This window comes from Ascaphus truei, chromosome 15, assembly GCF_040206685.1.
Source record: "Ascaphus truei isolate aAscTru1 chromosome 15, aAscTru1.hap1, whole genome shotgun sequence".
Classification (NCBI taxonomy): Eukaryota; Metazoa; Chordata; class Amphibia; order Anura; family Ascaphidae; genus Ascaphus; species Ascaphus truei.
In genome coordinates this window covers 5,259,565-5,285,241 of record NC_134497.1, presented here as the reverse complement: position 1 = coordinate 5,285,241, position 25,677 = coordinate 5,259,565, and the positions used below count along the sequence as shown (strand labels likewise).

General features: G+C 46.5%; 2 protein-coding genes across 5 annotated transcripts; both read left to right on the top strand.

The window, feature by feature from the left end:
* Positions 1–364: 364 nt before the first annotated feature.
* LOC142466438 (aurora kinase C-like) lies at positions 365–7,190 on the top strand. The gene is made up of 8 exons (XM_075571352.1): positions 365–677; positions 2,436–2,547; positions 2,928–2,979; positions 4,077–4,265; positions 4,970–5,108; positions 5,723–5,871; positions 6,144–6,318; positions 6,796–7,190. Exons 1-8 carry the CDS (start codon positions 375–377, stop codon positions 6,961–6,963), a joined length of 1,287 nt encoding a protein of 428 aa, XP_075427467.1. The 5' UTR covers positions 365–374; the 3' UTR covers positions 6,964–7,190.
* A 3,193-nt stretch (positions 7,191–10,383) lies between these two features.
* On the top strand, positions 10,384–24,746 carry PRELID3B (PRELI domain containing 3B). Of its 4 annotated transcripts, none has more exons than XM_075571360.1 (6): positions 10,384–10,487; positions 17,886–18,054; positions 21,600–21,689; positions 21,959–22,029; positions 22,155–22,257; positions 22,890–24,746. In XM_075571360.1, the coding sequence occupies exons 2-6, from the start codon at positions 17,917–17,919 to the stop codon at positions 23,007–23,009; spliced, it is 522 nt and encodes a 173-aa protein (XP_075427475.1). In that variant the 5' UTR covers positions 10,384–10,487; positions 17,886–17,916; the 3' UTR covers positions 23,010–24,746. The 4 variants fall into 4 exon arrangements, with proteins under 4 accessions (XP_075427475.1, XP_075427474.1, XP_075427473.1 ...); XM_075571359.1 differs by having other exon boundaries at positions 10,405–10,566; XM_075571358.1 differs by lacking the exon at positions 10,384–10,487 and adding an exon at positions 10,763–10,829.
* Positions 24,747–25,677: the final 931 nt, after the last annotated feature.

The window sequence follows — 25,677 nt, the reverse complement described above, 5'->3', positions numbered from 1 at the left end:
TGACATGCTGGGGGAGTATGGTTTTTTTTGGGGGGGGTGCACACCTGAGAAATACTAATATGGATCTTTATTTCATTTACACTTTAAAAATTGGTACAGCAAATGAAAACAGCGCTGCAGATACTAACTTGGGCTTCATGTCATATTTTGCATAGGCAAATGCAATAATAAAAATGTGCAGGTTGTGGGGGGGGGGGAAACCTAAACTAATTGGGGTTCTAAGCCAAGGGTTCCCAAGCCCCCTCCCCCCTCCCACAATCAGGTCAGGTTTTCAGGATATCCCTGCTTCAGTACACGTTGGTCAATCAGAGGCTCAGTTGAAGGCTGAGCCTCTGATTAAGCCACCTGTGCTGAAGCAGGGATATCCTGAAAACATGACCTGTTGGTGGCCTTTGAGGACTGGAGCTGGCCACAGCTATATTGGTCTACTCCAGATTATCCTGAACAAGCAACATTATATCTATATCTATCTAATGAGAACTTCCGTATTCAATAACCTGTATAAGCGGGACATTCTGAGCCTGTCCCTGTTTAAGCTAAAGCTCACACTGTCTCCTATTTTTGGTTGTATATCTTGGTTGTGTGCGGTTTTGCAGAGATTACTCGGCTCCTGCAGCACAGCTGGCTTCTCCATCACAGCGGAAATGCAGCTGCCTGCTGGCGGAGGTGCACGAAAGGTTCGTAGGAAAGAGTGACAAAAAAATCTCTAATCCCCCCCTGTGATAGCAGAGAGCAATAAGCAGAACGCCCGTGACCCCAACCTGATGCGGGCCTTCGTATATTCGCTAACAATCTCTTGCCATCCAATTACCAGCAGCATGTAATGGGTTAAACAAAGTCCTGTTCTATTGTAGGCTCTGGTGCAGGTATACGCTGCCTCTCTCCGTATTCTCACTATCTAATAAGTGCGCGCTGGGTGAGCTCGCGCCGCTCCTGGTGCAGGTATACGCTGCCTCTCTCCGTATTCTCACTATCTAATAAGTGTGCGCTAGGTGAGCTCGCGCCGCTCCTGGCGCAGGTATACGCTGCCTCTCTCCGTATTCTCACTATCTAATAAGTGCGCGCTGGGTGAGCTCGCGCCGCTCCTGGCGCAGGTATACGCTGCCTCTCTCCGTATTCTCACTATCTAATAAGTGCGCGCTGGGTGAGCTCGCGCCGCTCCTGGCGCAGGTATACGCTGCCTCTCTCCGTATTCTCACTATCTAATAAGTGCGCGCTGGGTGAGCTCGCGCCGCTCCTGGCGCAGGTATACGCTGCCTCTCTCCGTATTCTCACTATCTAATAAGTGCGCGCTGGGTGAGCTCGCGCCGCTCCTGGCGCAGGTATACGCTGCCTCTCTCCGTATTCTCACTATCTAATAAGTGCGCGCTGGGTGAGCTCGCGCCGCTCCTGGCGCAGGTATACGCTGCCTCTCTCCGTATTCTCACTATCTAATAAGTGCGCGCTGGGTGAGCTCGCGCCGCTCCTGGCGCAGGTATACGCTGCCTCTCTCCGTATTCTCACTATCTAATAAGTGCGCGCTGGGTGAGCTCGCGCCGCTCCTGGCGCAGGTATACGCTGCCTCTCTCCGTATTCTCACTATCTAATAAGTGCGCGCTGGGTGAGCTCGCGCCGCTCCTGGCGCAGGTATACGCTGCCTCTCTCCGTATTCTCACTATCTAATAAGTGCGCGCTGGGTGAGCTCGCGCCGCTCCTGGCGCAGGTATACGCTGCCTCTCTCCGTATTCTCACTATCTAATAAGTGCGCGCTGGGTGAGCTCGCGCCGCTCCTGGCGCAGGTATACGCTGCCTCTCTCCGTATTCTCACTATCTAATAAGTGCGCGCTGGGTGAGCTCGCGCCGCTCCTGGCGCAGGTATACGCTGCCTCTCTCCGTATTCTCACTATCTAATAAGTGCGCGCTGGGTGAGCTCGCGCCGCTCCTGGCGCAGGTATACGCTGCCTCTCTCCGTATTCTCACTATCTAATAAGTGCACGCTGGGTGAGCTCGCGCCGCTCCTGGCGCAGGTATACGCTGCCTCTCTCCGTATTCTCACTATCTAATAAGTGCGCGCTGGGTGAGCTCGCGCCGCTCCTGGCGCAGGTATACGCTGCCTCTCTCCGTATTCTCACTATCTAATAAGTGCGCGCTGGGTGAGCTCGCGCCGCTCCTGGCGCAGGTATACGCTGCCTCTCTCCGTATTCTCACTATCTAATAAGTGCGCGCTGGGTGAGCTCGCGCCGCTCCTGGCGCAGGTATACGCTGCCTCTCTCCGTATTCTCACTATCTAATAAGTGCGCGCTGGGTGAGCTCGCGCCGCTCCTGGCGCAGGTATACGCTGCCTCTCTCCGTATTCTCACTATCTAATAAGTGCGCGCTGGGTGAGCTCGCGCCGCGCCCCCGTGATGCAGACAGTGATGTGGTTTCATTTGTTTTTTGTTTCGTTCCACCCAAAGCCGACAAGGCCGCCGAGGGTCCTGAAAAAGCAGCTGAGTGCTTCCTCCGTCCCTCTGAGCGGCTCTGGCAAGGGGAAAGGCAGCCGCAAACAATCTGCTCCAAGCACACTGGGTACGTAATACTTAAACGCTTAACGATAAGACTAAAGTAGGGGTGGCTAACTCCTGTCCTCAAGGGCCAGGTTTTCAGAATACCTCTGCTTCAGCACAGCTGACTGAGCCACCTGTGCTGAAGCATATAACCTGGCCTGGTGGTGGCCCTCGAGGACTGGCATTGGCCACCCCCTGCTTCAGTCTTATCGTTTTAAGAATCGGATTATTTTTATTCTTGTAATCTCATTTCGTGTTGTCGTCCGAAAGCCCCAAATGTCACTAATTTGAGCCCCTGGCTTTTATCTCGACACCTGAGGCTCCCAACGACTTGAGTTAATCATCGGAAGGAGTTTATCCCCATTGGGAAAACTGAACCTGAGCGCGTCCTTTATATTCCAGATGCAGAGATGCCCGCGCAGACTGCGGATCACTCCAAGGCCCAGCAAATTAAGTACGTACCCTGGTATAGCCCTAGAAGTATTAAACATCATCCATCCGTAGTCAACGGAAAACATGGCGTAAGGGATTTAAAACTGGATTGAAAGAGATGCGCATTACAAAAAAAGGTTAAAGTGACTGCCGCAGAATGGCTTAAACCTAATGGCTGAGACTTGTTTCGTGGGTATGGTTTGCTATGTTCTGGTGATGTCATCCTTTAGCCTCATCAGTCCATAACAAAATGTGTCCCCCAAAGTGTTAACACCAGGCAGCTCCACCCCCCTCACATGGGCCTATAGGAAGACACCAGGGATGATGATGCGGCTTCCTATTGGCCTTTGGGACTTTTCAACTGCCATATTGCTGGCCTAGCCAAAGCTCCTACTGGCTACCCCGACAGGTCATTAGATCAGGAAGCAGGGGGTCCCCAGCGCTGAAACGGACATGGTTTGGCTCCGGCTGGCGACCCCCTACTTCAAACATATTAAAAAGGGGCTGTGTGTGGCCTCTTTAGTTGGAAAACTATTAAACCTTATTACTAGGGGGGCCTGCTAGGCAGTGTTGCTGGTCTTTCTGGCAACAAAGGTGTGAAGCGAACCGCTTGTAGTCAAGCTGCTGCACGCCTGCGCGCTCTCCATGTATTATAAAGGCAAATAATGATTAACTGGATGGCTAAAAACAAGGGGACTTATAAAAGGTTTCTGCTTAAACAGCTTTGGCAAAACAATGTAAAGTCTACTTGCCACCCGTGGGTATACTGCCAACATCTTGTAAACTCTTTTCAGGGAGATTTTGCTGGGAGCGTGGGATATTTTCACATAAATAGGGAGGTTTGGGGTGAATTCTCCCATGGTGGCAACAAGGCTCCATTATCACTGCCCACCTGTTGGGGAAGATCTGGTGGTTCACGGTGAGCATAATGTGTATGCAGATGTTTTGCAGGCATAGAGCTTACAATCTATAGTGACTTGGCCAATGTTACAAGGAGCTTACACCGGGAATTGCATCCGGTTCCCCTGCTTTAAACTCGGGACTTTCAGAGTCTGGGCCTTTACTCCCTGAGCCACCTCCTTCAGCCCCGGGCCGTGTCTTAAAGTGCTCTTCCCGCAGGAGGTGGTGCATTGATGACTTTGATTTCGGTCGTCCGCTCGGGAGAGGACAGTTTGGAATTGTCTACTTGGTGCGAGAGAAGGAGACTAAGTTCATAATGGCACTGAAAGTCCTCTTAAAGTCAGAGCTTGAGAACCAGGGGTTGGAGCATCAGCTGAGAAGGGAAATCGAGATCCAGTCCCACCTCAGGTAAGGTATCTGGGTGCTGAGAGACTGGTCTCTCCTCTACCAATCTGTCTCCCCCTCCCTATTACTGCCAATGGGACCTGCCTTGTGTTGCTGGCAGTGAGGGGAGATGCTTAACAGCCACATTACACAGTAAATATAAACATCCCACTGGCATTGCCCAGATTCCCCAAGTCTATTCTACTCGATCACACTATTTAATCTGCACATCCCAGGATCCTGAGTATACACTGCTTCCGTTCCTCAATCTCTCAAACCTCCGACCCAGTGTAAGGTGTTGGACAGAGACACCTTTGATGCTCCTCTATGTCGGAACCTGTCAATGCACTTGGATAACCTGGCGACTCTGTTGGCCACGCCAAACCGTGTTCTGCTGGAGGGTAGAGTGGACCAAGCTGTTGGTCTGACATACTTGCCGGTTTGAGTTTAGCCTGGGCCACATGAGCACCAGCCTGTCTTGCTTTATCTCTTCGTTGTAATCCAAGTCAAACAAATGTGTTTTATTTGCCTTTTTGGAGGCTTCTAATGAGGAATGTGTTACCATGTCAGGAGGGGTGAGGCTGTTTTTAATTAGAAGGCACGTTTAACTTTTATGTAGCATATTTCCATTCCAGTCACTGGGTTCTCGGGGTGGTAGGATAGGACACCTGCCTTCTTGGTATCCAAGAGACCTTCCTTTTAATCTATGGCTGGTTTGTCTTTCTCAGACATCCCAACATACTGATGTTTTATAATTATTTTCACGATCGGACTTCTATCTACCTAATGCTGGAGTTCGCTCCAGGGGGAGAGCTCTACAAGAAACTTCAGAAGCAACAGAAACTTGATGAGGTGACTACCGCCACGGTGAGCAGCTTGGGATGTGATCGGAGACAGTCTGTGTACCTGTTAGACTGTACTGCTAACCTATGACTTGGCTTACCCTCTCATTTTAAAGAGCTGAATTAATATGGTGAATCCTCACCTTGGTAAGCTAACCCAATATCCAGATTGTTGCCAAGCCTCGTACCTTATTTAGGGGTACTGTTGGAAAGTGAATGTATACATGTGAAAGTACTCCTTGACAACACACCCATTCAAATTACCCTTTTTTGTGGCTAACAAGCCTGCAAACCATTAACTAGCAGCATAAAGCCTTGGGTTGAGAAGAAATGCAAGACGCCCTGGACATTCCTTTACACGTTTATTCTATAAAATCAGAAATGGGATAGGTGGTATGTGAAAGGGTAAATTGAAAGCCCTTGAAGTGGGAGAGACATGTCTGAGACCCAGTTTTATTAATGCTTGTTGGACTGTAAGCTCTTGAGGTCAGATGTAAATGTGTAAATCTGTGCACACTGACTCTTCTGTATAGCATTAACCCTTTTGTTTCCATGGGGGGCAGGCCTGCAATTCTCCCCCTGCTGGCACTGATCAGGTTAATTATTGTCTCCATACAAATGGCTGTTTGCCTCTTGCAGTACATGGAGGAGATATCGGACGCCCTGCTCTATTGCCACTCTCAGAAGGTCATTCACAGAGACATCAAACCTGAGAACTTGTTACTGGGGTTAAACGGGGAGCTGAAGATCGCAGATTTTGGCTGGTCTGTGCACTCTCCTTCTCTGAGGTGAGATCTCCTCTTCTAGAAACAAGGCATCTCTTTTCTCAACACTTGTGATGTGTGGGATTTGCTCTCCATACTTTGCTTGGTACCAGAGACAGAACCCCCCCCCCCCGCCCCCCCCAACATCACTAATACTTTCCCTTGGTTAATGTGATCTGCCAATGAATGGTGGCTCCATTTAACGTTAGGAGTTTTTTTTATATATATTTACTTTTGTTTGATGACTTCTGACCTCTATAGTTTCCTCTGCCTTTATGTTTCCTATGTCTCCCCAGGAGGAAGACTCGCTGTGGTACTCTGGATTACTTGCCCCCTGAGATGGTGGATGGGGCAGTACACGATGAGACGGTTGACTTGTGGTGCATTGGAGTGCTGTGTTATGAGTGCCTGGTGGGACGCCCTCCCTTTGAGACGGACTCGTTCTCTGGAACGTATAAAAAGATTGAGAAGGTCAGTTCCCTGATCCCAACGGTGACTTCCTTTTTATGAAGACATCTGAACTGATTTAATGCTGGAGCCCCACTTGGCAACACAGCTTGGAGTTGCAACAAAGGAAAATGACATGGCCATATAAAACGCCTTTAACATCTGGGTTAAAATTATCATCCTTTACACATACTAAACAATCATGTACTGCATTGATTAGCAGCTAGTTAAGGCCCCAAACCTCACTGCCGGCTTTGGTTCTAATGTTGCAGTTATCAGGATGAGTTGTGTTGCATCTCCCCAGAAACTCACAATTCTAAGAACCAACAATGTTTTTATACTCCCATGTTCAGACTAAAACTACAGACTGATTGCAGTGATGTGACTTGGTATGAGACACACAGGTGATTGCATTCTGTATTCTGCAAATGGACGTGTCCTCATGCCTCGCCAGTGAAGACCTCTGTTCTTTTCCTCAGTAATAGTGTTCTTGCTTTTCAGGTCGATTATACATTTCCCCCGTCCATGCCAAATGGAGCCAAAGATCTCATTGGCAAACTTCTCCAGAAGACTCCATCCAAGCGGCTAGCTCTGGGAGAGGTCCTTACCCACCCGTGGGTACTGGAGAACACCAAGAGGTTCGTTGCTCCTTCCCACCAATCGGTATAACCTCCCCAAATGTCCGTCCCACCTTCCTGGTCTGCATTAAAATGTCACTTAACCCCTCTGTTGCCAACCAAGGGTCTAAACTACATCTCTGTAAATATTGTCAAATATGGGCTAATGATATTTTGTATAACTTTAATTTTTTTTTTTTTCAGACGGCTTTTACCCTGTATCATTAAGCTTTATTGTAATTTGTTTTGTAAAATAAGTAATAGTTGGTATTAAATAAAATGGTGTAATTTTACACTTTGTGGGTACTGATTTATTTATTTTTTACACCCCCATATCATTAAATCTTCAGTCCCCCAGCAAAATTGTATATTTTACATAATTGGAACCAGCGTGTTCCCTGGATTTCGGAGACAATTGGACTTTCAGGCGAATCTTGCATGGCCATTGCTGTCAACCAATAGAGACACAACCTATGACATTGCAGCTTCTATTGGGCCACAAGGCCCGTGCCATTTGGCAGCCATATTGTTTCTGCAGGACAGAGCATGTGACAAATGAATTGGTGTAATTAAAAAAAAAAAAAATGCCAACTATCTCTGGGTCAGTGTAACATGACAAAGTACTGGTTCTGTATTGGTCTTTGGCATGATGGGGGTAAGATCTACTATAAAAGACCAGCCTGGAGATGGTATAATGCTGCCGAGATTGGATAGACTCTACACTGTCATGTCTGTAATAAAATAAATAAATAAAACCATGTATTTGCCACAATTCCCTCATGGAGAAGAATCCTGGGGTGTACTTGAAATTCCAAATAACTTTTTTGCAGTTGTAAGTTTCAGTGACATGCTGGATGCAGCTTCACTGACAGTGTAATCAATGTGAAGACGTTTGCAATGGAGGAAGCACACAGGAGCCTTGTATGTAAGCAAACGCTCTGTCTTTAGAACATTAGAGGAAGCAAAAGTGTAACGTTTCCGAACCAGTTGTACTTTCCTCACACCGCACTGCGTACATTCTACTAAACAAAAATGCAACAGAACATCTGCAATATAGCAGATTTTATTAGAATCCTGCTGAAACCACAGGAGTTGGGTTACCTATTTACAGGCCATAGTAGGTCATGGAAGTGGACTGCGGCAGTGGCCTTAATACAAACCCTTTTGTGTAGTCATACTCTCTACTTGTTATGCTTCCGCACGCCAATGCCCACTAGCAGCAGGAAGTTATATACGGAGTTGACTTCCCCCTGTGGCATAATTGCTGGGATCAAAACGTGAATGAAATGTACTTTGAACCCTCCCTGGCGTAACGCAGGCTGCCTGGCACTCTGCCTGGCACTCTGCCTGGCACGCACCGGGTACAGTGCTGAAGGTTGAGGCCGCTGCGTTCACCTTGGGAATGAGACGGGAACAGGCTGTAACCTCTCCCCTACTTATTATATAAGCCAGCCAGGGTAGTTGCATCACTTTGTCAGGGATGGGTCTGTCCCTGGCACACAACACTGATAATTATTTAAAAGTACAGCCTGCTACGGAGCTATTGGGTAATTGCGTGTGACTGGAGAGAATTAGCCCACATTACAGCATTGGATATACATTATATTGTACAGTGTCAGTGATTTCCAACCTTTTTTGTTTGGTGGAACCCTTGAAGTATTTTGAAAAATCTCAGGGAACCCCTATTTGTCTGACACAGGTTCGACAGGGGTCAGTCACAACATTTCACACCTAACGAGCCCCCTCTATTTCCCACCCTCTACCCATGTATTTCTCTCCCATCCGTCTCACTAACTCTCCCCCCCCCCCTCCCGCCTCGCATGTATTTATCCCTTGCGTCTCAATCTTACTCCCTCTTTTACTCACTCCCTCCTGCCCCCCTCTCCTCTCACTCGCCCCTACCTTCTGTCAATTAACCCACTCACTCAATCCACCCTACAAAATACATACCAAAAAACCCCACCCCCTGGGGGAGGGTCTGTGGTCCATAGGAGGAACCCCTGAGACTGCTTCAAGGAGCCTCAGGCTTCCACGGAACCCTGATTGGGAATCACTGGTATATGCACTGGTTTTGCAAGCAAAATAATCTATTTTGGAGTATATTCTAACAATGTCATTACGAATGCATGTTACAAGATTGTAGACACCTAACTGTCAGATTGTTTTCTGCAAGCCAGAAGTGTCACTTTTGTATAATTTATAAAGGGAAATGGTAGTGCTCAACAAACTTCAGGGCTAGAGCTTGAGGTGCAACAAACAAATGAATGTATTCAAGCCAAAGCCATGTCAGAAAGGAGGCGAGAGTTTCTCCAGCACATTTCGTGCCCACACCGGGGTGTTGTCATGGAGACTTTTTTTTAAAATTTAAAATGATCTTGAGCATACTGCAAACATCTATGGAAAATAATTACTTTTCGTTACAGACTGAGCTAATGCCTGCAATCATGCAGAACATTTTAAAACATGATTTGGGGGTGGGGAAGGTGTTTCTTGTTCTAGATGGAAGGGCTTGGGGAAAACCCCTTCTCAATATTAAGGATTTCATCTATATCTGGGTTTCCCTAAAAAGGAAATACTGGTCTTCTAACGCGGGGGTGCGCCTGAGTTGTTTCAGGGGTGGCGGTTGCAGAGGCCTCGCGCTCTTTCCCCAGTATGTAATTTAAAGGCCTCGGGAAAGAGCGCGAGGCCTCTGCAACTTCACTTAGGCAGCGCTTATAGTGCCGGCGAGAGCGACGTCGCATCAAAACAAATGCATTGCCACCGTCGCGTGCGCTTATAGTAAGCGCGGAGCGACGGCTTGGTCGCGATCGCTGGAAATCATCTCAATTTGATTTTTTTTCAGCGACCGCAGCCTGATGTCACTGTAGCCGGCACTATGTGCGTAGCCTTACCTTGTCTCCAGCAACGTGACGTCACAGGCCTCTGCAGCGTTATTTGACACCGGAGACATGGTAAGGGGGGGGGGGGGGGGTGCAGACAAGGGGAAGAGTTTGCACATTCCTTTTCAAAATCATCATCATCTAAACCAGGAGTGGCCAACTCCAGTCCTCAAGGGCCACCAACAGGTCCGGTTTTAAGATTATCCCTGCTTCAGCACAGGTGGCTCAATAAAAAAAAAAGTGTCTAGCTTCAGTGGTTACCATGGTAACATCTAGCGCGCTCCATTTTAACCTCCCGGACGCGTAAAGTTACAAACGTGAATATCTCCTGTACGCAGCGTCGGATTTTACAAATGGAACCTGCTCCTAACAGGGAAAGCGGGCGTCTTCAAAAGGAAACATAACAACAAAAGCGCAACAAGTGGCGGCCAGCTCGGCCTGTCCCTTTAATGCAATGCAGCAGCTGGCAGCCACGTGACTGCAGCGTGGACATCACAGCCCTTTAAACCGCCTGGTGTGGGCGTGGCCTGCCCTACGTCATCGCTTAACGCGTCTCCCTCCCCCCCCCCCCCCCCCCCCGCGCACTCCTTCCAGCGCGGTGACACAACAGAGCAGCGCGACTTCCCATTGGCCAGCCCCCCCTTTCCCTTCAACCTTGCGGAGGCAGCCGCCGTCGTCAGTCGAGAGCTGAGAAGTGGTGAGAACGGGTCTGCAGCTACTGGGGGAAAAAAAAAAAGAAAAGCCATGAAGATCTGGGCATCAGAGCACGTGTTCGAGTAGGTGTTCGGCGCGGTGTATCGTGTATATGTGACCCTACCGGGGGAGGGGTGTAACCGCCTCGCGCGGCTTCCCTGGAGAGCGGGAAAGGGGGGGGGGTTGACGTCAGCAGCAGCAGCGGCAGCGCGCGCCGCCTGGGTGGTGTACGGTTTGTCCTCGCGCGCGGTGGGCGGGGCTTGTCCTGGCGCGCGGTGGGCGGGAAAATGCCAGGGGGAAGGGGAAGGAGACACTTGGCTTCTGTGTGCGTTGAGGATGGCCGCGGGTAGGCCGCTCCCCGCCCCTAGTCTGTGGCTGTGTGGCGGAGGGGCAGGGTTGTGACACTTGTCACCTCCCAAGTGTCCCTGACAGGAGCTGTCACTGGTCAGGGAGGGCTGAGCTCTGCACGGTGGGACTAGGGATATGTATATGGTGCCCACAGTGTACCCTGCGCTGTATGATCACTGATAGCTCCAAGCCCATGACACCTGGCAGCCAGGGGATCCCAGGGGTGTGCTCATTTTTATTTATTATTTAAAAGTTCATTCTGAGTAATATTTCTGACAAGTGGGTGCTGCACGTGATATGTATCTGGCACGTGACATCATAATGCACATAGCCTGGTGGCAGATAAGGATAGTCGGATAGCCCTATGGTTTGTACAGGCGCAGAGAAGGCAGTCGGTTGACATAAGAGAATAGGCATGCTGGAGAAGGGGAGAGGTGTGTGTGGGGTGTGCATTGGGTATTAAAGGAAGGGGGAGAAAAGCACAATGTATTGGTCACTTTGATTTGTCGCGTCCTTGTGCCCAGGACATAATTGAAAATGAGAGTTAACTCTCAATGTATTACTTCCTGGTAAAACATTTTATAAATAAATGAAGTCAAGCATTGGCAATTTATTGCAGGGGTGGTCAACTCAAGGGCTTCAGCACAGGCCAGGTATTGGGGATAAACCTGCTTCAGCACAGGCCGTGCAGTCTGACTGAGCCACCTGTGCTGAAGCAGCCAGGTGAAGCAATACCTGGGCCTGTTGGTGGCCCTTGAGGACTGGAGTTGAGGCCCCCCCCCTCCCCCCATATCTAGTAATACAGGAAGTGCAAACAAACTCGGACCATAGGAAAGGAAATGAGTGAAGCTGGTCTGTTAGGGCTGGGGTGTGCAAGGTTTTCCGTCTGCGCCCCCCCTGCCTGCTCGCTGTCCTCCCCCCATTTTTTTACCTGTTCTGCGGCGTTCTCTGACGTCACATGATGTCACATCATGTGACCCCCATGGCGTCATTTGACGCTGTTACCATGGCGCCGCCTGAGACCTGGTAAGGGAGTTAGAGGCCTCGCGCACGATCCCTATGAATTTAATTTAAATGCTTTGGGGATGCGCGCGGATCCTCTCTAAACCCCCCATCCCCCCTTGTCTGCGCAGCCCTGTGTTAGGGGATTTAACTGCAATCCCCTCTGTCCTAAAGCTGTTGTATTGTTGCTTTTGATGTTGCCATGGTAACCATTATACCGCCTTGAGCTATGTGGAGGAACCATTTTAACCTCCCGGGCACTTTAATATTTCAACCGCTTATATTTTTCTGCGTGATGATGTTTAAAGATTAAAAATAGATTTGAAAATAGTAAAAAGAGATGTCTTGAACTATAAAAAAATTAATTATAAATGGTGGTCTGCCTTTCTTTGAGACCCTGGGTAAAGGGAGAATCTCTATTAACCATGGTTATATCGCCACTACATGCGCTAGGATACAGTAACATCTGATTGACGACCGGAAGTATCTAGTCGCAGCCTGACCTCGGTGCTGCATTATTGAGCTTTCTGCCAAACCGGTTAATCCATCTCTTCATGTGATTTTATATTACTAGGTGGGAATGGCTGTTTCGGAGGTGCACGGCCTGTTATCACGGTTGTATGCAGCCCTCGCATATAGCGACGGTGACGCGACCGATGACGTCGCCATTGCGATAGTTATATTTCAAACTTAGGCTACGCTTATAGTGCCGGCGACGGTCGCTGGAAAATCAAATAGATGACTTTCAGCGATCGCGACCAATCCGTTGCGGTAATGCATTTGTTTTGCGGCGCCGGCACTAAGCGCAGCCTAAGGGGACATCGCTGGCTACAAGGCTAGCGACGTCATAAAGGGGCAGGGCAGAGGGACGGAGAAGCTCCTGATTGGCCACAAGGGGAGACCGGCGCCGAAAAAATGAAATAACAGTGACTACCAGATTTTTGGTAGCACTGTCGCTCCGTCGCGTGCGCTATAAGCGCCACCGACGGCGACAATGCACTTGTTTGGCCGCGACGATCGCGTCGCCGGCACTATAAGCGCAGCCTTATCCTGATAAATGCAGTGATGTAGTGTCATACCGACAGGTTTTAATAGGCACAGGTCCTTGTTCCAAAGAGCTTACAATCTAATCTCGGTGGTTTAGGAACTGGGAGGATAGTGCTTTGCAGGAGAGCTGGCACAGGGTCATGTGTTTCATAGTCTGTGTATACTTCCCAGTAATACTCCTTGTAAGCTTAGGCCGAGCTTATAGTAGCGGAGCCGCTCCGTGCGCGCGCCCCTCATGCACAGTTCCGTATTTGGCTATTGCAGTTACTCAATGTAGCGCGCTGACGCGGCAGTGTTTTGTGAAGACAAGAACATGTGTCTTAGGTGGCTGCCGCGTGACGTCAGGTCACGTGAGCTGGTTCAGCCAATGAGGGCGAACCAGCTTCGTGACACATCTGCCACGCCCCCGCATCGCCTCCCCAATCTCCTGCAGCCAAGTGCACAGATCGCTGGGGACGCAGGAGTGTGCGCGGTTGCGGCCGCGCAGGAAGTATAAGCTCGGCCTTATACGGTGTTTCTTCATACTGTTATAAATAATAACATACTTTTATAAATAACTTACTATTATGTAAAAGTTGAATGGACCAAACCGGGTCTCATTTCCCCCCCTATACCTGTTATATAACATGACTTACACGTTTCTGTGTTTCACGGTTATATTTTTGGCTTAAAGAAACAGTTCCCCCTGTATATATTTTTTTTTTTTTTTTTTTTTTTTAAACATTTCTTCAGAATACTGCACAGTAGCAGGTCTGTTTTTGTATTTAATTCCTAAAAAAATTAGGCCAAAAATTTATATGGCTGCTAATTCCTTCTCACTGTGACATTAGTAGATTTCAAAGAACCTTATCTGAGAAGAGAGCTATTTTCCTTACAGAAAATAAAATTGAGTGGAGAAAGTAGTAATAATAACCAACAGTGGTTTCCCCCTGAACATGCGACTTGCAGGCTTTGGGCCTGTTTTAAGTAACAAGTAAAATAAAGATTTGAAGTAAAAAAAAACATTAGGGTGGTAAACTGCTTTAAAGCAGCAGAACGTCTCTGGGGGTCTTAGGCTAAGGCCCCGGTAACGCAGCTGTAACGCGCGCCCGTGAGATTGGCGGCGCGTTCAGCCGATTCCCCGGTCTGCAGCTCACTGCAGGCAGAGAGACCGGGGGGGAGTGACGGGGGCGTGGCCAGGATGTCACCCGGAAGGTACGCCCTCATTGGCTGAACCGCCGGGGGTCGTGCCTAATCGCTCGACGCGAGTCCTGCTCTCAATTCTATTGAAAGCAGGAGCAACTCTCGCCCGACCGCTGCGGCCCCCCCTCGCAGCGGGCCCGGCGCCATTGAGGGGAGGGCTCTCGTCCGTGCAGCGTCCGCCACAGCGGACGCTGTAGTAGGCAGCGGTGGCAAGGCCTTAGGCGCAGAACCGTGTTAATTTCTTTTCTGGGGTCCCCCTGCTTCCGGGGACTTACCTCTAGTGGGTGCAGTTAGCAGCTCCACAGGTTTAATTGTCCTGGTCACGCAGCCAATGGGAACCACAAGGGATGAGGTTACAGCTTCCTATTGGCCCGCATGACTCGCGACCTTTAAATCAGCCATTTCAATAGACCAGCTCAGCGGACTGTGATATTAACATAGTTCAGCTCCGTAGACCCCCTGCTTCACATCTATAACACCAAAAAAGGGACTGCTGCTTTAAATTGAGCTCGCTTTCAAGATAGATTTAGGCTACGGCCAGGGTGTATGTGTGTGGTGGCGCTCGAGCTAAGCACTTATTTTGCTCCTGAGATTTGTGTACTGTTAGTTGCGCACGCGGGAGGCGTCGACGTCATGGAGCTGGTTCACCCTTGGGCGAACTGCTCATGTGACGCATCAGCGTGGCAAGCAGCAAGCTCACGGGCACGCACCCGCACCCTGGACAGGTGCATTCAGAATTATCGCGCTAAGCACGAGCGCGCGCTACGCTTCACCCTGGCCGCGGCCAGGCTGAGAGCTCGCTCTCGTGCCGTGATGTCAGACGCATGAGAAGCAGGAGCGATTTGAGTCCTGTTGAAAAATTGTAGTTGTGCGCGTATGGTGGGGCGCGGCTGTGACGTCACGGAGCTGGTTCGGCGAACCGCTCACGGGAAGCACCAGTGATCGGCAGAATGACATTTCTTTCTCTGCAAGCAGCTGAGCGCGGAGCTCTCACGGGCACGTGCGCACACGCTGGACAGTCTCATTGTGCTCATGTGTTTGATCGAGTGTCGGCCTCACACTGGACGAGGCTTAAAGATGCAGTTTTGACCGCAATATAACCTAACTGAACAAGGACAGTAAAAACAAAATGCTTTCTCAGGGAATCTGAATGTACAGAATTTGAGAAGTGATTAATCAGATCTTGGTGCTATTTTAATGTATTTATTGTGAATTCATTTTCACAAGAGATTTCATCTGGGGTTTTGTTTTTTTGAGGGGGGGGGAGAATCCTTTACAGAACTATAGATGGCAACTTGCTTTATTAGTACATGCTCTGGAATGAGAAATATCCTCAACCACCAATGACGACGACATGCCGGCTTCCTTTGTAGCAGCGGCCTCGTGCGTTTCCATTACACTATAACCTTCTGCAGTCTTGTGATTCTAATTTCCATCGGGCATAATCAGAATATATTCTTATATGCACACAAAACCAATGCAGATGTAACCGATGTAAAAAAAGAACACCATAATAGCGCAGTTTAAGCATTTCCGTTCTGTTTAATAATTTAAATTTACACAAGTAAAATTAGTTATTTGGTCTTTCTACAACCTTAAAGGGTTTGAAAGGACTATGCTGTTTGGCAGAAAGTTGGTAACCTGATCCTACTGTAAAAGTAAAACAATGCTTGACATTTTTTCCCTTTCCTTGACCACCTTCTGTTAACTGCAAATGAACTCTCTGTACCTCTTGTACAGGGGGAGGCCAACTCCAGTCCTCAAGTGCCACCAACAGGTCAGGGTTTAAGAATATCCCTGCTTCAGCACAGGTGGTGCAGTCAACAACTGAGCCACCTGTGCTAAAGCAGGGATATCCATAAACCCTGACCTAATAGTGTCTGAGATCAGATGCATGGTAAGGAACTAAATTAACACACACATTCCCAGCCAGCTCTAACTCCAACACCCACCACATTATATGTATGTATGTCAAAAAGAGTGCTACAGAGAGCGTGGCCAATGTATACAAACAAGACAGGGGAGCCCAATGCTACATCCAATTGACAAAACATATGGTAATAAGTATAAAGTGTAAATACTTAAATAATAATATTTTCTTCGTTATTTAGTTCAACCCTTTGGCCAAAGCGTCATAAGCCTGCATACCAACGTCAAGGCATAACCAAATTAATGCAGGTCCTAACATTAAACGGTGAACCTTCCCTTTTACCTCTGTATGAGGGGAAACAACCACAGTGAGTCCTGTCCATTCAGCAGCATGAGAGAACCTCCCAAGTTAAAAAGGTGGGGGGGGGGGGGGCGAGTTCTGGGAGGAGGGGCCACCTAACCTCCAAACAACTGTTGCCAGTCAGGAACTAAATTAACACGCACACATTCCCAGCACGCTCCAACTCCAACACCTACCACATTATGTATATGTATGTCAAAAAGAGTGCTGCTGAGCGTGGCCAATGAATACAAACAAAAGACAGGGGTGCCCAATGCTACATCCAATTGACAAAACATATAAAGTAATAAGTATAAAGTTGAAATACTTCAATAATAATATTTACTTGGTTATTTAGTTAAACCCATGGTAAGGAACCTTAACTCTCTCTAATAGTGCGTCTGAGATCAGATACATTGTAAGGAACCCCAACCCTCTCTAATAGCGCGTCTGAGATCAGATACATTGTAACCCCAACCCTCTCTAATAGCGCGTCTGAGATCAGATGCATTGTAACTCCAACCTTCTCTAATAGCTCATCTGAGATCAGATGCATTGTAAGGAACCCCAACCCTCTCTAATAGCGCATCTGAGATCAGATGCATTGTAAGGAACCCCAACTCTCTCTAATAGCACGTCTGAGATCAGATGCATTGTTCATTCGTCTGTATATGATCTCATTTTATAATGAGCTGAAAATTAAAGGGCACCCTTTAAAGGTGCCTGGGGAACCCAAGGGTTCCTAGGAACCCTGGTTGAAAAACACTGGCCTAGATAGAAGAGGTAATTGAGGAACCTTGTAATTTTTTTATCACATTTATATACACTTATTATTTTAATAGATTGGTACAGGAAAGCAAACGCAAAAGATTGGTCATTGCATAATATTTCAAGGACTGTCTTCTCCCCTCCCACGTATTTCTGTATTGCAAACAAATTGGCAAGTTTGGTTAATAAAGAAACTGTTTGTATTAGGAAAGCTTTTCTATTGGAATAAAAAAAGCCGGGTGCAATGTTGCATTCGTTTTGAAATGGCCAACATCTGCTCTACAATAATGTTCAGCACTTCGTAGCTCAGAACAGGGGTTCTCAATGCCAGGCCTCAAGTATGCCCAACAGCTCAGGTTTTCAGGATATCCCTGCTTCAGCTAAGGGATAGCCCCAGATGCAGCCACCTGTGCTGACGCAGGGATATCTTGAAAACCTGACCTGCTATGGGGGGGAAGGGGGAGGGTTGAGGACTGGAGTTGCACACTTGGCTCAAAGGCCTTCTTGCACAATTTTGGGTTTAATCTGTTTGCCAAATAAATTAAAAAAAAAAAACAGTAAAAATTGTACACATTGATCAGTGATCTTTAGAAGACCTTTCTACCAAGCAAAACTATCAGGAAATGTGTATTCTCTACAATTTATCAAAGTGTTCCAGCAATCCTTTAGTGTTTTTGTTGTGGTTGATTGGAAATAAAATTGCGTGTGCTGTCCTTATACATTTATATAGCATAAATGCCCCATATTTAATGACCTTTTGTTTAATGTATGCAATGAAGACTATTGTTTAAAATGAATGCCTACGTTTTAGAAATGTTAACGCTGTATTTGTCTTTTTGAATGTAGCCACCCATGGGAGACGGTTACAACCGCCGCCATGCAGAAATATCCCAACCCCATGAATCCAAACGTGGTTGGCGTCGATGTGTTAGACCGGCACGTGGACGCCACTGGGAAGCTGCACAGCGACCGGCTGCTGAGCACAGAATGGGGAATGCCATCAATAGTGAAATCGGTGAGTTTGGGTCCAGAAAAGTCCTGCGGCAAGACGGCAGCATAAATACTCTGAATCGTGTGTGTTAATACTGCAGTCTCGTAAAGCACAGAACTGGGGACACTCTGCAGTCTCGTAAAGCGCAGAACTGGGGACACTCTGCAGTCTCGTAAAGCGCAGAACTGGGGACACTGCAGTCTCGTAAAGCGCAGAACTGGGGACACTCTGCAGTCTCGTAAAGCGCAGAACTGGGGACACTGCAGTCTCGTAAAGCGCAGAACTGGGGACACTGCAGTCGCATAGCGCAGAACTGGGGACACTGCAGTCTCGTAAAGCGCAGAACTGGGGACACTGCAGTCTCGTAAAGCGCAGAACTGGGGACACTCTGCAGTCTCGTAAAGCACAGAACTGGGGACACTCTGCAGTCTCGTAAAGCGCAGAACTGGGGACACTGCAGTCTCGTAAAGCGCAGAACTGGGGACACTCTGCAGTCTCGTAAAGCGCAGAACTGGGGACACTCTGCAGTCTCGTAAAGCGCAGAACTGGGACACTCTGCAGTCTCGTAAAGCGCAGAACTGGGGACACTCTGCAGTCTCGTAAAGCGCAGAACTGGGGACACTGCAGTCTCGTAAAGCGCAGAACTGGGGACACTCTGCAGTCTCGTAAAGCGCAGAACTGGGGACACTGCAGTCTCGTAAAGCGCAAAACTGGGGACACTGCAGTCTCATAGCGCAGAACTGGGGACACTCTGCAGTCTCGTAAAGCGCAGAACTGGGGAGACTGCAGTCTCGTAAAGCGCAGAACTGGGGACACTCTGCAGTCTCGTAAAGCGCAGAACTGGGGACACTCTGCAGTCTCGTAAAGCGCAGAACTGGGGACACTCTGCAGTCTCGTAAAGCGCAGAACTGGGGACACTGCAGTCTCGTAAAGCGCAGAACTGGGGACACTCTGCAGTCTCGTAAAGCGCAGAACTGGGGACACTGCAGTCTCGTAAAGCGCAGAACTGGGGACACTGCAGTCTCGTAAAGCGCAGAACTGGAGACACTGCAGTCTCGTAAAGCGCAGAACTGGGGACACTGCAGTCTCGTAAAGCGCAGAACTGGGACACTCTGCAGTCTCGTAAAGCGCAGAACTGGGACACTGCAGTCTCGTAAAGCGCAGAACTGGGGACACTGCAGTCTCGTAAAGCGCAGAACTGGGGACACTCTGCAGTCTCGTAAAGCGCAGAACTGGGGTCACTCTGCAGTCTCGTAAAGCGCAGAACTGGGGACACTGCAGTCTCGTAAAGCGCAGAACTGGGGACACTCTGCAGTCTCGTAAAGCGCAGAACTGGGGACACTCTGCAGTCTCGTAAAGCGCAGAACTGGGGACACTGCAGTCTCGTAAAGCGCAGAACTGGGGACACTCTGCAGTCTCGTAAAGCGCAGAACTGGGACACGGGGGCACTCTGCAGTCTCGTAAAGCGCAGAACTGGGACACTCTGCAGTCTCGTAAAGCGCAGAACTGGGACACTCTGCAGTCTCGTAAAGCGCAGAACTGGGGACACTGCAGTCTCGTAAAGCGCAGAACTGGGGACACTCTGCAGTCTCGTAAAGCGCAGAACTGGGGACACTCTGCAGTCTCGTAAAGCGCAGAACTGGGACACGGGGGCACTCTGCAGTCTCGTAAAGCGCTGAACTGGGACACGGGGGCACTCTGCAGTCTCGTAAAGCGCAGAACTGGGACACGGGGGCACTCTGCAGTCTCGTAAAGCGCAGAACTGGGACACGGGGGCACTCTGCAGTCTCGTAAAGCGCAGAACTGGGACACGGGGGCACTCTGCAGTCTCGTAAAGCGCAGAACTGGGACACGGGGGCACTCTGCAGTCTCGTAAAGCGCAGAACTGGGACACGGGGGCACTCTGCAGTCTCGTAAAGCGCAGAACTTGGACACGGGGGCACTCTGCAGTCTCGTAAAGTGCAGAACTGGGACACGGGGGCACTCTGCAGTCTCGTAAAGCGCAGAACTGGGACACGGGGGCACTCTGCAGCACGGACATGTAACGTGAACTAAAATACCAGAATTATTAAAGGTGCAGCTTACAAATCTCTTCCTTTATTTGCCTTTTCTCACCCTGATCATACTTATTTGATCAATTCTACAATAACTACTGAAATACAGTGAATTATGCGTTAACTTTGAAAATATATTGATTTAAACAGGGTTTTTTTTTTTTAGCACCCGCTTCCAAATAACCGCTCAGCAAAAAAACTCTGCTCTATACCTCAGCCCTTCTAACTGTATTTTTTGCAGTTACCCAAGTTATTTATGCACGAGTATCTGGTTTGGGTGGGTACATTTGACAAATAGAAAAAATAGGTAGAAAGCAGCAGCTGTTTAGTAGGTTTTTTATTTTTTTCTTGCGGAAAATCGAACTTCCATGTCAGTTTTACAAAATAGATAATTGATCTTTTATTCAGCAGCATACAAACCAGATCAAAATGTTTCAAGCCCAACAATTGATGAAACGCCTTGTTTGTATGCTCCTGAATAAGGGTCAAAAATCAATTTGCAAGTGACGAAGAGCGTTGGGTTGTTCCAGCCGTCATAACACTGTGACGCCATTATGTCAGCGTTTTGAGACTCGAAGAAATGGTCTGTGTGAAGGATCATACTGGACCGGTGGGGTAAAGGACAAATCCGAATTCTTTGTCAACTCATCGGTTTATAGCTCCCAGATTTGTCGACGGCTGGTAACAAGCAGAGTCTTGCTTATACGCCGAGTTTCTTTTTAATCTGAGTGACCATTTGTTTGCTGTGGTATTACAATTTATGATAGCTTTTATGCTATGGATCGCGCGCCTCTCCTTTTTGTTATCGCATATATATCTCCCTATCACATCTACTACATATTTTGGGAAGTTCTGGTTGCTAGGCATTTGGACACCATCAGATATCGTGACAACATTTTGCATGATGGTTCCTGAGATCAAGGAGCAGGTTTTTGTCTGTGTGGATACAGTTCACAAATGACATCAGCAATAATATAACTGATAACATCACAAATGACATGATCGCATCACACAACCCTCAAGCTACCACTTCATCTTGGTCACTCTAAAAACCAATTTGCAACATTACCAAAGATACCGGAGCAGCCAAAGGTTTTTCACGAGTGCGAGATCCTTAGAGGCGCTCGGTCGAACACTTCAGGACCTCAAATGCAATGATCTATTATGAGTGGAGCTGTTTTAACCGGGGATTTCACATTATGAAACAATTTTTTTTTTTAATTATTCATGTATAAATCAGTATCTGTGTGGTTTCTTAGAATTCCCTAGCAATGCCGGGTACTTTCAGCGCGCGTGTGTCTTTCTCTATATATCCATCAATCAATCTGTTGCCTAATTCAAGGAAATCGTTTAGAAACACTGCATTATTTTTTATTTTTTTTAAACTAATGCATATGAATTTCACACACAAATAGGTTTTCGAAGCAGTGTATTCCCCCCTGACCCCCATCTGTGTATTTCACGACTTGCCTTTCTAACATTTCTCATAAGTGGTAGTGTATTTTTTTGCATTAGATTATTGGAGCATCCCGATCAAAGACCTACATTCAGGAACATTCAGTGGTAGATCCTGTTGAGAGAACAATGGAGCTTAAATCAGCCAATGTAAGTCTAAAGGTTTTATATGGCAAACATCTTGTAGTCTGTAATAGTTTTGTGAGTAGATTCTCTGTCTGTTACATAACATTGAATAATTAGATCTGTTTTGAAAAGAAACGAGATAAGAAACTGCTTGGCTCCCTGAGAACCAGCAAGGCATTGTAAAGCAGTGATTCACAGGTCTCTGGCAGCGAAGAGATTAGTCATACGGTCACAAAGACTTAGTTTAGTTAGTTTTCTTTGTTGAGCAAACACCCGACTCGTTTTTATTACAGATCACGTTCACAAATATGGTGTCTGTTGACGAAAGACTTGTTTACAAGCCACATCCTCAAGACCCTGAAAAGTAAGCGCACACCTTGGTGCCCACTCGCTCCTTGTAACCTCCGTAATGTATTTCATTCAGAAAAAGCTTCCCTTGTCTGCCGAATAATGCAAATAATAATTCAATTATCTTTGTTTTGTTTTTAGGACAGTTCTCACTCAGGAAGCAATCATCTCCGTGAAAGGAGTCAGTCTCAGCAGTTATTTAGAGGGATTAATGGAAAACACCATCTCTTCCAACGCTAACAAGGCAAGTGCAATACCATTACTGTACGAGCGCGTGCTGCTTAACCCCTTTCACTGGGGAAGAAACGGGTATATTTGCATATGAAGCCGTGCATAGAAACGTTCCTCGGGCATCAGTTAAAGCATAACGATACATTTTTTGTCTATAAAACTGGGAATGGATTCAACAACACATATAATTTACAGTCAACAATGAATGCCTGTCTAGCATAGCTTGGTCTTGTTGCCTGAGGCACAGGGAGAACAAGGGACTTGTCTGAGGTCCTATTGGATGACTCGGTGCTCTACCTAGTACCAATATATAGTCGTGACTAAGGTGCACTGGAATATATACATATTGGAACAACAAAGGTGTAAAACATACTGTTTACACAAGATCCCAAATTACTGCACTCGGTCGACTTGTTTTACACCTTTTGTTGTTATAACCTGTCTGAGGCCACAAGCAGTTGACTGGTCCACATTAACTAAACCGTGCTAATAAATCTTGCCTGTGATCTCAAACTAGGTTAAACAGCAGGTGCCGTGTCATAACTGGGATTGTTATTCTTAACTGATATATTGGTGCACCGAGAGTGATCTTCATGTAGGAGAGGGTGTCTGACTTCCAGCCGTATGTCTCCTGTTACATTGCAGGGCCGCGATGCGATGGAATGGGTGATAACCAAACTGAACACGGAACTAGAGGATCTGAAAGCGTCGACCCGAGGAAGCATCAGGACGTCCATGGCAGCAGCAGCCTTTGTAGAGAAATGATCTATGTGAGACACCGTAGTAATGGGGAACTATAGCTAGATGTTTAAAATGACCGAGCTGCAGCATCTCCATGTGCTTAATCTATTTATTCTTATTTAAGAATGTATCTATATATTAAGTAGGTTTTCAAATTGGAGCTTGGGGAGAAGCTGCAGCTTTGTGGGAACAAATATGGAAGGGAACCATAAGGCCTCCCCTATAGTGGGGATCAGATTAATTAACAGTTTCTATAGTGTGTGAATGTGTTCATATGTACAGATGACCACTGTAACCGTACCCGTGGCCTCTCAGATCGTAAAGACACATTTGTAGGAGTGGAGGGGGGTTTCATTCTCCTTATAGCAATAGTGCCATTCAAACCATGGGACCAACAGCCCAGTAAAACAGCGACCTATGCCAATAATAGTGTTTTTAGTTTTACTTGGAGAGAAGTTACTTGAAATAAGTGAAGAGGAAAAAATATATAGATTTAATTAATTGTTAGTCTGTTTGTATTCATGCAAACTGCAGTTAGAACTCACTTTTTGGTATTGAAAGACATGACCTCTGTTCATGTTTGTCCGTTGCTGCTGATGGTGCCTTACACAGATTGCCCTGCCCTATAAGCGTGGTTAAGATTGGAGTCAAACTTTCCTTTGGAAATCTTTTCTGTAACATGCTCAATACTGTACAGTCATTACTAGTACACTGGAGTGTACAAGCAGGTGTGTTCCTTTCCCATTGTTTAATAAGTTGTGGTTCAGCCACATTTTTTAGGATTTTTTTTTTTTGTGGAAAGTATTATTTTAAGTGTTTCAAGTGGCCTTCCCATGCGGTATTGTACTTTGCAGTGTATATTGCCATTTAACCACTGATCCATTTTCATGAGTTTCAGCTTTGAAAATGTGGTGAAAAACTTTTCTGATGTAGACTTTTGAGTCTGCCTGTGAAAAGTACAATAACATCTGTGTGTGCACTGTATACTCGTTGGAAAGAAGTGTGTTAATGGAAAACTGAAGACAAATTGCAAAAAAAAACTGAATTAGTGGAATTGTGACTTTAATTTATGAAGCATTGAAAAGCAGATCTAAATATGAAGTAAATATTTTAAGTATTTATTTTGTTGAACAAAGTGGTTTGTTTTAGTAACAAAGTTGTTTGTGTGATCGAACCAGCAGGAAAGAAATGTGAAGTTGATTTTAAATATGAACTGAAGCAGATTGTAAAACATGTGTGACTTGTTGCACTTGGTACATATCCAAAACCCTGTCAAAGAATGCACATATTTATTTTTGAATGACTGAAGGCACGTGTAAAGTAGGGTTTTTTGTGATCTATGAAATTTAGTTCCTAGTTTCAATGTAAACAAAACTGCTGGCTTTATTTAACATCTATAATATTTCAATGTTTTATATGGGATCCTGTTATGACAAGTGCCCTGTTTTTTTTTATTTTCCAAGCGATCTGCGTGGCTTGAGGTTCGGAGTTGAGCACCCACGGAAAGTACACTATCGTAAAAACAAAAAATAGCGTAGAAAAGGTGCCAACAATAGCGTAAATGCCTTGGCTTCTAAAAAATAAAAATAAAACATTGCCAGCCTTTACTGTATGGATATGAGGGTTAACTGAAGGTTTTTTTTTTGTAAAATCACTCCAGAGTTTGGGTTTATTTTTTTTTTTATATTGACATTGTTCTTGCTATTAAAAGATGCCATTTCATCAAAAAGCAAACGCTAGTAAACATGGATACTTGACAAAGTTGCGTGTGTCATTATTTATTGTGTGATTGCCAACGTTGTGTTCTCCTTTTGGTAACTGGGGGACAAATTGCCAGGTGTAGGTGCACAGGTAGGTTATGTATTTATTAGAACCTTTAACTTTGAGATCCATTCTTCACTTTGATGCTCATCGCTTTGAAGTCCCTTTGCTGAAGAGATTGCGTTACAGATATTGCTTTCTTGCGTTCATTTTTGCACTTGTGTATTTAGTTACACGGGGCAAAACCAAATTAAAACGACTATTCTCATTCTGAAGTAGTAATGCTCAAGTCCCCAATTACAAATGATTTCCTAAAATGAATATTAACATCTACAATTATATAACAAGAAAAATATAATTTTTTTGGGGAACACTAGCTCCATTGTTGTACTGCAGTGATTAACACAGATTGTGCCAGTGACACGCAAACCGCGTGTAGGACCTTCCAGCAGCCTGCGCCTTAAATCCCGACCTGACAAAAAGCAAATCGGTGTTGTGGAGGCAGTGATTAATTAGTAATATGGTATTGAGATTCCACCATGAACAAAAATCATACTAACCACTCATGCTGCAACACACACACACACACACACTGTGTATATATACTTATATACAGATAAAAATATATATATTTACAGGTGCTTTATGTAGGACTGAGGTTTGTAACCAGTGTGCCACAAGCCCATATATTTTAGGTATTGCTTCCTATTTCACCATGATGATATTCTTACAGTATTAATGTTCTGTTAATAGCCAAACCCTGGCCCATGAAAGTAGATGCCTTTTATTTGCTATGTTGATACAGGACTGAGACTTCCAAGTAAGTGATACCATTAAGGATGCACTGTATAAAAAAAAATATATATATTTGCATTTAACTGTGCACAAATCCTGTTATCAATAACGTGTACTTTTGGATGTATACGAGGAA